A 14,137-nucleotide genomic window follows, 5' to 3' on the forward strand; every position below is an offset into this window, starting at 1 on the left:
GACTTTTCTGAGCCTGTCAAGTCCTTCTTTTGACCCATTTTGCCAAAGGAAAGGACGTTGCCTAATAATTATGCACACCTGATATAGGGTGTTGATGTCATTAGACCACACCCCTTCTCATTACAGAGATGCACATCACCTAATATGCTTAATTGGTAGTAGGCTTTCGAGCCTATACAGCTTGGAGTAAGACAACATGCATGAAGAGGATGATGTGGACAAAATACTCATTTGCCTAATAATTCTGCACTCCCTGTATTTATTGCACAGGTTGGCTCGTTTATATTAATACTAATCTGTAATTTTGACAAGCCCAGTAACCGGTCTGTTCAGTGAAATTAATTAGACAGAGGCTTAAAACTGCTGCAGGAGCAGGTGTGGCAGCAGTCTCACCTTGAGTATGACATTAATATTTGTACAGGGAAGGAACCGGAATTTTACTCAGCTGCTGTAGAGAAGTATATTTTAGCTCAAACCTTTCTGTTTTTTTTCTTTCATAAATTGAAATGAATATTTTGCACTTTGTATATTTTGCTATTAATATTAATAATATTAATATTAACTGTGGCAGGGGTGTGGTCTGCTGCAGTGGAGGCTCTAAGCAGTGGAGTGCTTAGAGCGGTGCCGAGGTGTGGCAAAGAGGGCAGGTATGAGAGCTTAATGTAATGATCTTCTTCTTCTCTGTGTATATATAGTGACGGCAGAGGCGGAGGAGGGGACGTGCTAGGCCAAAGCTCTTTGTAAAACTCTGCAGGAAAACCATCTGTACCTGGAGTTTTATTGTTTGGGAGATGCTGTCTTCATGAACTCAGACATTAAAAAACATGAATCCAGTGCCACTATTTTTTTGCCATTTAGTTTTGGTAGATTTATATTGTTGAGAAATTCTTTAATGGCAGCATCAGATGGATTAATATATAATGTGTATATAGCTTCATAAAACTCTTTAACACATCTATTTATTTGTTGTGGATCATGAGTAATGTTCCAAGCTGAATTCTTTATTGAATAAAGAGTTGTTGTTTTCTTTGTATAGTTTTAACTAGTTAGCAAGGAATTTCCCAGATTTGTTGCCCTGTTCAAAGTTTTTCAAATGCAGCCTTTGCACATGAAATTGTGTTTTCTTAGTAATTATTTAATTTTACTCCAGTTTTAGTTTTCTCGGGTTGTTGATTATATGTATATGAGGGTAGCAAAGGCAGCTTCTAATGACTTACTTGCTATTTACTTATTTATTACTTTCTTATTATTTCTTATAAGAACAGTAAGATATTATCCTCCCCCCAGCATTTCATAATACAGATGGACAGCCAAAACACAGCCAAAGCAACCCAGAGGTTTATTAAAGGAAAAAAGTGGAATATTCTTGAATGGCCAATTCAGTCACCTGAAAACCAATTGAACATGCATTTCATTTATTGAAGACTACACTTCGAACAAATGTATAATATATCCCAAAGTAACATAATCCCTGCAAAACAATCCCATTCAGGTCATGCACTTAGATTAACGACACAGACACATAGCCTGTCTGGATAAACTGATTGCAAGTGTTGTCTAAAGTCTAGACAAGTGTAATAACAGGATGCATCTGGGAGGCGGTGGAGGAACTGAAAAAGGAACTGTTCTGTTTTAGTGACGCGAGTTACTGGTCATCATAAGTATAAATATTACACCCACCTATTGTCAGGCGGGAGATGGAGCCTGATGTTTTGCAGAGCCCATTTTCACCACATATATGTGTTTTAATAAAATAATTTGTGTTGACCCACTATGGACTTTCAGTCGTATGTCCCTTCCTCAAAATTCGAACCATGACACTCCCCGTGTGTTTCAGGATCGATTTTAAAGTTCTTTTATTGGTTTTTAAATGTCTTAATGGTCTTGGGCCTTCTTATCTCTCAGATCTGCTTTTACCATATGAACTCTCGCGGACCCTGAGGTCCTCTGGTACTGGCCTTTTGATTGTCCCTAAAGTCAGGACACATACTCACGGAGAGGCAGCTTTTCAATGGTATGGTCCTCATCTGTGGAACAGCCTGCCGGAGGACCTCAGGGCCGCAGAGAACGTACATGTTTTTAAGAACAGGCTCAAGACCCACCTTTTTAATTTAGCTTTTATTTAACGTTTATTTATTTTATGCTTATTTATTCTATCCTGTTATTCTCTTCAAACTCTTCAAACTTAACATATTTAGAGTGTTATTCCTCCTGTCTATGAAAGCAATAACCTAGGTATTGAAGCAGTCGAACCACTGCTCCGGTGGCCATAGCATAGTAAGCTGAAACCCCTTATAATACTGTTAAGTTTTGAAACTGTATCAGCCACCAAGTCCAAATGTAATTGCTGGAGTGTTTCAAAGCAGAGTCCAAGTATGTAAACAAACAACCAAACACAAAAAAGATGATGTAGTTCAATAAGTACTACTGGTATAACTGAATTATTGAATAAGAACAGACAGAAGGCTACGAGTAGATAACAAAACTCCCCATCTCCGTGCAACAGGTATTATGTCATTAGCCAACGGGTAGAAGTCAATGAGGTTGTCTCCTTATTTATCAAAAAAAAAAAAAAAGATTATTGAGTTAAATTAAAGTAATAATCAGCATTTCAGTACTATAGCATTCAGACTATATCGCTACACTCGGAGGGGAAAAGCAACGTCTTACGTGGATCCCGACTGCGCCTCTATACCTATATGGAATGTTTGGTACCTGCATTTGGTGCCATTGTTTTATTAGTAATAATTCTTCATGGGGCTTCCGGAGCCTTTGGGAGCCTCTCAATGTAGTGTTGAGCCTGGTCCATCCACGGAGCTGAAAAACTTTCTGGCGCCGCTGGCCTGCGTTATGCGAAGCTGTGCTGGGAGGAGGAGAGCCGGCCTCAGGCCTCGCCCATAGAGCTCTGACATAATGTCCTTCTACTGCGCCCGCTGATTGAGGACCTCGGGACTGTAGTCCTCCACAATTTGGATAGGCACGCCTCGGTAGTCGAATTTCCCTCTCCTCCTAGCTTCTCGGATGATGAGGTCCTTGATCTGGTATCGGTGCAGGCGGATGATCACCAGGCGAGGTGGGCGTCCCATGGGCGGCTTCGCTGCGAGGGAGCGGTGCGCTCTATCGAGCTCCGGTGGAGACTGAAGCATTTCTTTGCCCAATAACTCACAGAGAAGGTTGGAAAAGAAGTGAGTGGGGCACCCACTTTCAGTGTCTTCAGGCAGTCCAAGGATGCGGATGTTCTGACGCCTGCTACGGCTCTCCAGGTCAGTGACTTTGTTCTTTAGCTGGTTGTTGTCTTCGCGAAGAGCGGCACACGTGTTTTCAAGGTCAGCGACACGTTGGCTCAGGTCTTCAGTTGCAAGCTCCAAGAATGAAACTCTCTCGGCCTGTTCCTCTTGGGCTTGTCGTACCTGGTCCAGTTTTGAATCGAGGGCGTTAATTGAGGTCTTAAATTCAGATGCCAACTCATCTCGGTGCTGCTGGAGCAGCGTGGTGATAGCCTCCAGTGTTAAGCTAGCTTCCTCCTTTTTGTTCGCTTTTGCACTCTTAGAAGCCATTGGAAAGGGTTAAAAGTGTTCAAAACCCTAGAAAAGTAGTTACAAGTGTAAGCGACTTAAAGGTGGCAGTTGAAGGGGTGAAACTGGTCAAAGTGGAGTTAAGTTCACCGAAGCAGTTCGTTCCTGTGTCTACTCTGGTCGCATGCTGACCGGAAGTCCTCCACTCCATGTACTTTAAATCTCACTGCACATCTGTCATTCATCTTTGCAGATGCCTTCGCACAACCTACCTCCTCCCCATCTCTGCCTCTCATTACTCAGACTTCAGGCTCCATTCAAGCCTCGATCTTCATCTCCATCATCAATGTCTAATCTCTGGGGGTCCTGCCCTAATCCCTATCCCTGCTGGGATTCCGTTCTGCTGTGATGGGCCAACTGGGTCTAATCACCAAATACCTCAAATTGTATTCTGTACATCAACAAATCACGTTCAATTCCAGACCGCAGCTCTTTACCAGCTCTTTCTGTTTAAAATGTCCAGATTTGAGCACAATTGAGCCCTTCCCTGGTCCAGTTGCTTCCCTCCCAGACAATGGGTACGATAAAAGATGGTGGTCTTTATCGTGTCCTCTAAGAGTTTCAGGTGAACCTGAATAAACTGTCTCACCATTGTTTCTGAGTCCAATTCTGCCTTCTCTGGGATACCTGTCAATGCTGCAGGCCTGGAGCTCGATAACAGTTTCTTTGAGGTTTTAAAATTTTATTGTGAGAGTTGGGTCATTCCCTTTATGAGTGATGTCACTAACTGTAGGTCATGAGTTTTTGTCAGCAAGTGTTTTCACCTGCTGCGAACTGTACTCCATAGACTCTCGCAGAGTTTGAAACTCTATGTGAAGGAATTCCATTTAACAGGTTTGCAGAGCAAAACACAAACTGTTTGTGTGCAGTAAGTCACAGAGAGTGTCTACTACTGTAGCCAAAGGTACAGCTGCTGTAGGGAGAAAAGAACAAAAGATAACTTCACTCACAGATGGAGAAAGTTGTAGGAAAGATAGGGCAAGACAGGAAGAAGAGAGGTTAGATTTAAAGGTAAGATGCTCATGGTCAGAGTTAGGTTACATCAAGTGGAGCAGAGATAAATTTGAATTTAAACTGATGGTACTTAGAATCATTCATTGAATTCCACCATCATACCAACTTTATACCAACTAGCATAAAGATAGTATAAACTTTCCCCTATAAAGTCAGTGTAGGAGATGGAAATCAGCCAAAGCCAAACAGTTTGTGGAATATTGGGTTAGATTTTGTTGAATTGAGTTGTATAAATCCACAAAGAGCACTAAATCAGAGCAGCAGTAGCACAGGTCAGACTTGTTATTCTTTCATTACAACTAAACTTAGGGTTCCCCCACCTCCTGATTGTACTTATTTCTGTTTAGATGTGGATGCACAGTAAAAAAAAAAACAACAACTTTGTGTTCCCATGTACTAATATTATTATATTACTATAGCAAGAGGTTCAGTTAGATTTGCACAAAAATGGCTGGTGGAAATGTCCTTCAAATAGCAACTTTTTATTTTCTTACGTTCTTTACTTTTACTTGAGTAAAGAAGTTGAATCGGAACGTCAAATTCAGAACTCAAAGCCAGCCATCCATCTAAGTAACACCACCTCAGCTGCTGACCTCCTCCCTCCATCGGAGTGTCCATTTTGGTTTCTGTAATGATTTAATTAACAAATGATTGCATGGCATGTTCTGTACTTGATTTTTTTTAAAAAGGGAAAGGCATTAAAATTATTTGTGTGGTGATTTCATAATTATTATTTGGGATGTTGGAAGACTTCTCTGCTTGGTTGCAAACCTGCCTAAATTCATATTAGTTATTAGTTCCATTATAACCATCAATTTAGGTTCTTCTGATATGGTATATTATGTACTACAATGTCATGTACAAGCATTTACTGTATGAAGCTTTCTTTTTTCTAGTCTTGTCAGCCACTCAAAACCCGGCTACCCTGAGGTACCCCTGAGCAAGGTACCGTCCCTACACACTGCTCCCCGGGCGCCTACTTAGTGGGCTGCCCACTGCTTCACTGAGTGAATGGGTCAAATGCAGAGAAAAACAAGTAATTTCCCCATGGGGATCAATAAAGTATCCATTATTATTATTATTATTATTATTTTAGACATTATAAAAAAGAAACAAGTGGTTAGGGCTTTTTTTAGAACCACTAAAAATCAGAGGACTGTGTTATTATTGAAACCTGATTACTAGAAACAAAGATTATATTAGTTTAAAAAGAAAAAATACTTCAACACATCCTTCTTCCTTTTCAATTATCCAAATTTGTATTTCCATTAGGAAAATTTACTGGCAATTACAAAAGCCCCCCAAAATATTACATTTTCTAATAACACGGATGAGTATTATAAAATATAAGATTTCATTGAAGAAACTTTTAAATATTTTATAGGTACGGTAATTCATGTAGAAAAACAATTGATGCATTAATAGTTTTATTAAGATGAAGAGAGTAAAAGTCTACATTCTGGGGAAACCAGAGTATCTCATCCTAAATAACATACAGTTACTATGTAATTATATGAAAGATAAAACTGGGGCCATGTGTGGCCATCAGTATGATTGGGAAAAATCAAGAAAACAAGTGACATTCAGAATAATCATAACATTATTCAAAACAAATATATTGTCATAGCTTTTATATTCCCCATGCTTGTCATCAATGGGACAGTTCCAAAGCACAAAAAAAACTCCATCATAATGTCTGTTGAAAACTTTATCACAGTCACAGTTGTTATCTTTTGGCATTTTTGGTGTAATTGTTGTTGTAGTTTTACAATGCTGTCATTGAATCACTGTTGTAATATAAAACTGACAATATATATGCATAACAAAAATCCCCAAATAACTAGTTATGGATATATGGATATATATTTCTGTTCATATTATTGCACACTATTACATTTATTCAAGACATTTGCATGATAAGTTTAACAAAAGATAAATATATTTGTTAAATATAAGTAAATATTAAATGTATATTACACTTTATAACTCACTTGGAAACAGGTAATTGTGTGTTAAATAGTTATCCATCCTCAGGTTTACCCAGACCCCTTTTCTTACATCTGAAACAAATTAAATTTAAATCCCAACTAAACAAGAAGAACAGAAGTAAACATTGACAATAAAAAAAAAACATCCTTTCATAGTTTTAGTGGTTTTCATAGGGTTCCATCTGTGATTTTCCTGTTTAATAATAGATGATGAAGACAAAGAGTCCCAGTACAAGAGGGATTACATTAATTCTGACAGAAGATGCGTTACTTGTTGTTGTCGTGGATTTTTTAGTTGTTGAAGAAATTGTAGTGGTTATTGCAGAAGTGGTTGTTGTCACAAATGTTGTTTTGGTTGTTGACGCAGTGCTTGGATTTGGAGTAGCTGTTGTTGTTGTTGATGATGCTATTGAAACAGGTATTGTGGTCTGAGCAACAGCTGATGTTAGAGGTGATTTTATGGTTGGTGAGGCTGTTGATGTTGTTGGAGCATCTGGGCTTGTTGTTGGGACAGCTGTGGTTGTGGTTGAAGCAGCTGTTGTCATTGTTGGTGCAGCAGTTGTTGTGGTTGCAGATGCGGTGGCTGTGGTCACAGCAGATACTGCTGTTGTTGGAGCAGGTGTTGTCGATGGAGGAGCAGGAGTTGTTGTGGTTGGTGCCACAGTGGTTGTGGTTGGAGCAGCAGTTGTTGTGGTTGGTGCAGCAGTTGTTGTGGTTGGTGCAGTGTTTGCTGTGGTTGGAGCAGCAGTTTTTGTGGTTGGTGAAGCTGCTGTCGTTGTTGGAGCAGCTGTTGTTGTGGATGGTGCCACAGTGGTTGTGGTTGGTGCTGCTGTTGTGGTGGGTGATGCAGCTGTGGCTGTGGTTGGAGCAGCAGTTGTTGTGGTTGGTGCTGCTGTTGTGGTGGGTGATGCAGCTGTGGCTGTGGTTGGAGCAGCAGTTGTTGTGGTTGGAGCAGTTGTTGTTTTGGTTGGTGCTGAAGTGGTTGTGGTTGGAGCAGCTGTTGTCGTGGTTGGAGCAGCTGTTGTTGTTTTTGGAGCAGCTGTGGTTGTTGTTGGTACCACCGTTGCTGTTGTTGTGGTTGGAGCAGATGTTGTTGTGGTTGGAGCAGCTCTTGTTGTGGTTGGAGAAGCTGTTGTTGTTGGTTGCATAGCTGTTGTTGTGGTTGGAGCAGCTGTGGTTGTGGTTGGAGCAGCAGTTGTGGTTGTTGTTGCCACCGTTGTTGTGGTTGGAGCAGCTGTGGTTGTGGGAGCAGCAGTTGTTGTTGTTGGTGGCACAGCTGTTGTTGTGGTTGGAGCAGCTGTTGTCGTGGTTGGAGCAGCTGTTGTCGTGGTTGGAGCAGCAGTTGTGGTTGTTGATGCCACCGTTGTTGTGGTTGGAGCAGCTGTCGTTGTAGTTGGAGCAGCTGTGGTTGTGGTTGGTGCACCTGGTGTTGTTGTTGGACTAGCAGTTGTTGTGGTTAGAGCAGCAGTTGTGGTTGTTGGTTCCACTGTTGTTATGGTTGGAGCAGTTGTTGCTTTGGTTTGTGGTGCAGTGGTTGTGGTTGGAGCAGTTGTTGTTGTTGGTTGCACAGCTGTTGTTGTGGTTGGAGCAGCTGTTGTTGTGGTTGGAGCAGCTGTTGTCGTGGTTGGAGCAGCTGTTGTCGTGGTTGGAGCAGCAGTTGTGGTTGTTAATGCCACACTGGTTGTTGTGGTTGGAGCAGCTGTTGTTGTGGTTGGAGCAGCTGTTTTTGTGGTTGGAGCAGATGTTGTTGTGGTTGGAGCAGATGTTGTTGTGGTTGAAGCAGCTGTGGTTGTGGTTGGAGCAGCTGTTGTCGTGGTTGGTTCACCTGTTTTCGTTGTTGGAGTAGCAGTTGTGGTTGGAGGAGCTGTTGTCGTTGTTGGAGCAGCAGTTGTGGTTGTTGGTGCAACCGTTGTAGTGGTTGGAGCAGTTGTTGTTTTGGTTGGTGCTGCAGTGGTTGTGGTTGGAGCAGCTGTGGTTGTGGTTGGAGCAGCTGTTGTCGTGGTTGGAGCAGCAGTTGTAGTTGTTGTTGCCACCGTTGTTGTGGTTGGAGCAGCTGTAATTGTGGTTGGAGCAGTTGTTTTTGTTGGTTGCACAGCTGTTGTTATGGTTGGAGCAGCTGTTGTTGTGGTTGGAGCAGATGTTGTCGTGGTTGGAGCAGCTGTTGTCGTGGTTGGAGCATCTGTCGTTGTGGTTGGAGCAGCAGTTGTGGTTGTTGATGCCACACTGGTTGTTGTGGTTGGAGCAGCTGTTGTTGTTGGTTGCACAGCTGTTGTTGTGGTTGGAGCAGCTGTGGTTGTGGGAGCAGCAGTTGTTGTTGTTGGTGGCACAGCTGTTGTTGCAGTTGGAGCAGCTGTTGTCGTGGTTGGAGCAGCTGTTGTCGTGGTTGGAGCAGCAGTTGTGGTTGTTGATGCCACCGTTGTTGTGGTTGGAGCAGCTGTCGTTGTAGTTGGAGCAGCTGTGGTTGTGGTTGGTGCACCTGGTGTTGTTGTTGGACTAGCAGTTGTTGTGGTTAGAGCAGCAGTTGTGGTTGTTGGTTCCACTGTTGTTATGGTTGGAGCAGTTGTTGCTTTGGTTTGTGGTGCAGTGGTTGTGGTTGGAGCAGTTGTTGTTGTTGGTTGCACAGCTGTTGTTGTGGTTGGAGCAGCTGTTGTTGTGGTTGGAGCAGCTGTTGTCGTGGTTGGAGCAGCTGTTGTCGTGGTTGGAGCAGCAGTTGTGGTTGTTAATGCCACACTGGTTGTTGTGGTTGGAGCAGCTGTTGTTGTTGGTTGCACAGCTGTTGTTGTGGTTGGAGCAGCTGTTTTTGTGGTTGGAGCAGATGTTGTTGTGGTTGGAGCAGATGTTGTTGTGGTTGAAGCAGCTGTGGTTGTGGTTGGAGCAGCTGTTGTCGTGGTTGGTTCACCTGTTTTCGTTGTTGGAGTAGCAGTTGTGGTTGGAGGAGCTGTTGTCGTTGTTGGAGCAGCAGTTGTGGTTGTTGGTGCAACCGTTGTAGTGGTTGGAGCAGTTGTTGTTTTGGTTGGTGCTGCAGTGGTTGTGGTTGGAGCAGCTGTGGTTGTGGTTGGAGCAGCTGTTGTCGTGGTTGGAGCAGCAGTTGTAGTTGTTGTTGCCACCGTTGTTGTGGTTGGAGCAGCTGTAATTGTGGTTGGAGCAGTTGTTTTTGTTGGTTGCACAGCTGTTGTTATGGTTGGAGCAGCTGTTGTTGTGGTTGGAGCAGATGTTGTCGTGGTTGGAGCAGCTGTTGTCGTGGTTGGAGCATCTGTCGTTGTGGTTGGAGCAGCAGTTGTGGTTGTTGATGCCACACTGGTTGTTGTGGTTGGAGCAGCTGTTGTTGTTGGTTGCACAGCTGTTGTTATGGTTGGAGCAGCTCTTGTTGTGGTTGGAGCAGCTGTTGTTGTTGGTTGCACAGCTGTTGTTGTGGTTGGAGCAGCTGTGGTTGTGGTTGGAGCAGCAGTTGTGGTTGTTGTTGCCACCGTTGTTGTGGTTGGAGCAGCTGTGGTTGTGGGAGCAACAGTTGTTGTTGTTGGTGGCACAGCTGTTGTTGTGGTTGGAGCAGCTGTTGTCGTGGTTGGAGCAGCTGTTGTCGTGGTTGGAGCAGCAGTTGTGGTTGTTGATGCCACCGTTGTTGTGGTTGGAGCAGCTGTCGTTGTAGTTGGAGCAGCTGTGGTTGTGGTTGGTGCACCTGGTGTTGTTGTTGGACTAGCAGTTGTTGTGGTTAGAGCAACAGTTGTGGTTGTTGGTTCCACTGTTGTTATGGTTGGAGCAGTTGTTGCTTTGGTTTGTGGTGCAGTGGTTGTGGTTGGAGCAGTTGTTGTTGTTGGTTGCACAGCTGTTGTTGTGGTTGGAGTAGCTGTTGTTGTGGTTGGAGCAGCTGTTGTCGTGGTTGGAGCAGCTGTTGTCGTGGTTGGAGCAGCTGTTGTTGTGGTTGGAGCAGCAGTTGTGGTTGTTAATGCCACACTGGTTGTTGTGGTTGGAGCAGCTGTTGTTGTTGGTTGCACAGCTGTTGTTGTGGTTGGAGCAGCTGTTTTTGTGGTTGGAGCAGATGTTGTTGTGGTTGGAGCAGATGTTGTTGTGGTTGGAGCAGCTGTGGTTGTGGTTGGAGCAGCTGTTGTCGTGGTTGGTTCACCTGTTTTCGTTGTTGGAGTAGCAGTTGTGGTTGGAGGAGCTGTTGTCGTTGTTGGAGCAGCAGTTGTGGTTGTTGGTGCAACCGTTGTAGTGGTTGGAGCAGTTGTTGTTTTGGTTGGTGCTGCAGTGGTTGTGGTTGGAGCAGCTGTGGTTGTGGTTGGAGCAGCTGTTGTCGTGGTTGGAGCAGCAGTTGTAGTTGTTGTTGCCACCGTTGTTGTGGTTGGAGCAGCTGTAATTGTGGTTGGAGCAGTTGTTTTTGTTGGTTGCACAGCTGTTGTTATGGTTGGAGCAGCTGTTGTTGTGGTTAGAGCAGATGTTGTCGTGGTTGGAGCAGCTGTTGTCGTGGTTGGAGCATCTGTCGTTGTGGTTGGAGCAGCAGTTGTGGTTGTTGATGCCACACTGGTTGTTGTGGTTGGAGCAGCTGTTGTTGTTGGTTGCACAGCTGTTGTTATGGTTGGAGCAGCTCTTGTTGTGGTTGGAGAAGCTGTTGTTGTTGGTTGCACAGCTGTTGTTGTGGTTGGAGCAGCTGTGGTTGTGGCTGGAGCAGCAGTTGTGGTTGTTGGTGCAACCGTTGTGGTGGTTGGAGCAGTTGTTGTTTTGGTTGGTGCTGCAGTGGTTGTGGTTGGAGCAGCTGTGGTTGTGGTTGGAGCAGCTGTTGTCGTGGTTGGTTCACCTGTTGTCGTTGTTGGAGTAGCAGTTGTGGTTGCAGGAGCTGTTGTCGTTGTTGGAGCAGCAGTTGTGGTTGTTGGTGCAACCGTTGTAGTGGTTGGAGCAGCTGTTGTTTTGGTTGGTGCTGCAGTGGTTGTGGTTGGAGCAGCTGTTGTCGTGGTTGGTTCACCTGTTGTCGTTGTTGGAGTAGCAGTTGTGGTTGGAGGAGCTGTTGTCGTTGTTGGAGCAGCAGTTGTGGTTGTTGGTGCAACCGTTGTAGTGGTTGGAGCAGTTGTTGTTTTGGTTGGTGCTGCAGTGGTTGTGGTTGGAGCAACTGTGGTTGTGGTTGGAGCAGTTGTTGTTGTGGTTGGAGCACCTGTTGTTGTGGTTGGAGCAGATGTTGTTGTGGTTGGAGCAGCTGTTGTCGTGGTTGGAGCAGCAGTTGTGGTTGTTGATGCCACCGTTGTTGTGGTTGGAGCAGTTGTTGTTTTGGTTGGTGCTGCAGTGGTTGTGGTTGGAGCAGCTGTGGTTGTGGTTGGAGCAGCAGTTGTAGTTGTTGTTGCCACCGTTGTTGTGGTTGGAGCAGCTGTGGTTGTGGTTGGAGCAGCTGTTGTTGTGATTGGAGCAGATGTTATTGTGGTTGGAGCAGCTGTTGTCGTGGTTGGAGCAGCTGTTGTCGTGGATGGGGCAGCAGTTGTGGTTGTTGATGCCACCGTTGTTGTGGTTGGAGCAGCTGTCGTTGTGGTTGGAGCAGCTGTGGTTGTGGTTGGTGCACCTGTTGTCGTTGTTGGAGTAGCAGTTGTTGTGGTTGGAGCAGCCGTTGTCGTGGTTGGAGCAGCTGTTGTCGTGGTTGGAGCAGCAGTTGTGGTTGTTGATGCCACCGTTGTTGTGGTTGGAGCAGCTGTGGTTGTGGTTGGAGCAGCTGTTGTCGTTGTTGGAGCAGCAGTTGTAGTTGTTGGTGCCACCGTTTTTGTTGTCGGAGCAGCTGTCGTTGTGGTTGGAGCAGCTGTTGTTGGTGGTGGTGCAGCTGTCGTTGTGGTTGGAGCAGCTGTTGTTGGTGGTGGTGCAGCTGTCGTTGTGGTTGGAGCAGCTGTTGTTGGTGGTGGTGCAGCTGTCCTTGTGGTTGGAGCAGCTGTTGTTGTTGGTTGCACAGCTGTTGTCGTTGTTGCAGCAGCTGTTGTTGTGGTTGGAGCAGATGTTGTTGTGGTTGGAGCAGCTGTTGTCGTGGTTGGAGCAGCAGTTGTGGTGGTTAGAGCACCTGTTGTCGTGGTTGGAGCAGCAGTTGTGGTTGTTGATGCCACCGTTGTTGTGGTTGGAGCAGCTGTCGTTGTAGTTTGAGCAGCCGTCGTTGGGGTTGGTTCACCTGTTGTCGTTGTTGGAGTAGCAGTTGTTGTGGGTAGAGCAGCAGTTGTGGTTGTTGGTTCCACCGTTGCTGTCGTTGGAGCAGCTGTGGTTTGAGCAGCTGTGGTTGTGGTTGGAGGAGCTGTTGTCGTTGTTGGAGCAGCAGTTGTGGCTGTTGATGCCACCGTTGTTGTGGTTGGAGCAGCTGTGGTTGTGGTTGGAGCAGTTGTTGTTGTTGGTTGCACAGCTGTTGTTGTGGTTGGAGCAGCTGTTGTTGTGGTTGGAGCAGCTGTTGTCGTGGTTGGAGCAGCTGTTGTCGTGGTTGGAGCAGCTGTCGTTGTTGTTGGAGCAGCTGTGGTTGTGGTTGGAGGAGCTTTTGTCGTGGGTGGAGCAGCAGTTGTCGTGGTTGAAGCAGCTGTTGTCGTGGTTGGAGCAGCAGTTGTCGTGGTTGGAGCAGCTGTTGTGGTTGTTGTTGCCACCGTTGTTGTGGTTGGAGCAGCTGTGGTTGTGGTTGGAGCAGTTGTTGTTGTTGGTTGCACAGCTGTTGTTGTGGTTGGAGCAGATGTTGTTGTGGTTGGAGCAGCTGTTGTCGTGGTTGGAGAAGCAGTTGTGGTTGTTGATGCCACCGTTGTGGTTGGAGCAGCTGTCGTTGTAGTTGGAGCAGCTGTGGTTGTGGTTGGTGCACCTGGTGTTGTTGTTGGAGTAGCAGTTGTTGTGGTTAGAGCAGCAGTTGTGGTTGTTGTCGCCACCGTTGTTGTGGTTGAAGCAGCTGTGGTTGTGGTTGGAGCAGCTGTTGTCGTGGTTGGAGCAGCTGTTGTTGTGGTTGGAGCAGCTGTTGTTGTGGTTGGAGCAGCTGTTGTCGTGGTTGGAGCAGCTGTTGTCGTGGATGGAGCAGCAGTTGTGGTTGTTGATGCCACCGTAGTTGTGGTTGGAGCAGCTGTCGTTGTGGTTGGAGCAGCTGTGGTTGTGGTTGGTGCACCTGTTGTCGTTGTTGGAGTAGCAGTTGTTGTGGTTGGAGCAGCCGTTGTCGTGGTTGGAGCAGCAGTTGTGGTTGTTGATGCCACCGTTGTTGTGGTTGGAACAGCTGTGGTTGTGGTTGGAGCAGATGTTGTCGTTGTTGGAGCAGCTGTTGTGGTTGTTGGTGCCACCATTGTTATTGTTGGAGCAGCTGTGGTTGTGGTTGGTGCACCTGTTGTCGTTGTTGGAGTAGCAGTTGTTGTGGTTGGAGCAGCTGTTGTCGTGGTTGGAGCAGCTGTTGTTGTGGATGGAGCAGCAGTTGTGGTTGTTGATGCCATCGTTGTTGTGGTTGGAGCAGCTGTCGTTGTTGTTGGAGCAGCTGTAGTTGTGGTTGGTGCAGCTGTTGTCGTTGTTGGAGCCACAGTTGTCGTGGTTGGAGCAGCTGTTGTGGTTGTTGTTGCCACCGTTGTTGTGGTTGGAGCAGCTGTGGTTGTG

The 14,137-nt window shown here is 45.5% G+C and overlaps 1 protein-coding gene across 1 annotated transcript in view; it reads right to left on the reverse strand.

The window, feature by feature from the left end:
• Window positions 1-4,464: 4,464 nt before the first annotated feature.
• Window positions 4,465-14,137, reverse strand: part of LOC309705666 (uncharacterized protein) — a gene marked incomplete at both ends in the record, with an annotated part of 39,950 nt that continues 30,277 nt past the window's right edge. Inside the window, one exon of the mRNA XM_082531588.1 lies at window positions 4,465-4,488. Within this exon, the coding sequence (XP_082387714.1) occupies window positions 4,465-4,488 (24 nt within the window). The remainder of the gene's footprint in view (window positions 4,489-14,137) is intronic.

This window comes from Aulonocara stuartgranti, assembly GCF_965226115.1.
Source record: "Aulonocara stuartgranti genome assembly, chromosome: 4".
Taxonomy (NCBI): Eukaryota; Metazoa; Chordata; class Actinopteri; order Cichliformes; family Cichlidae; genus Aulonocara; species Aulonocara stuartgranti.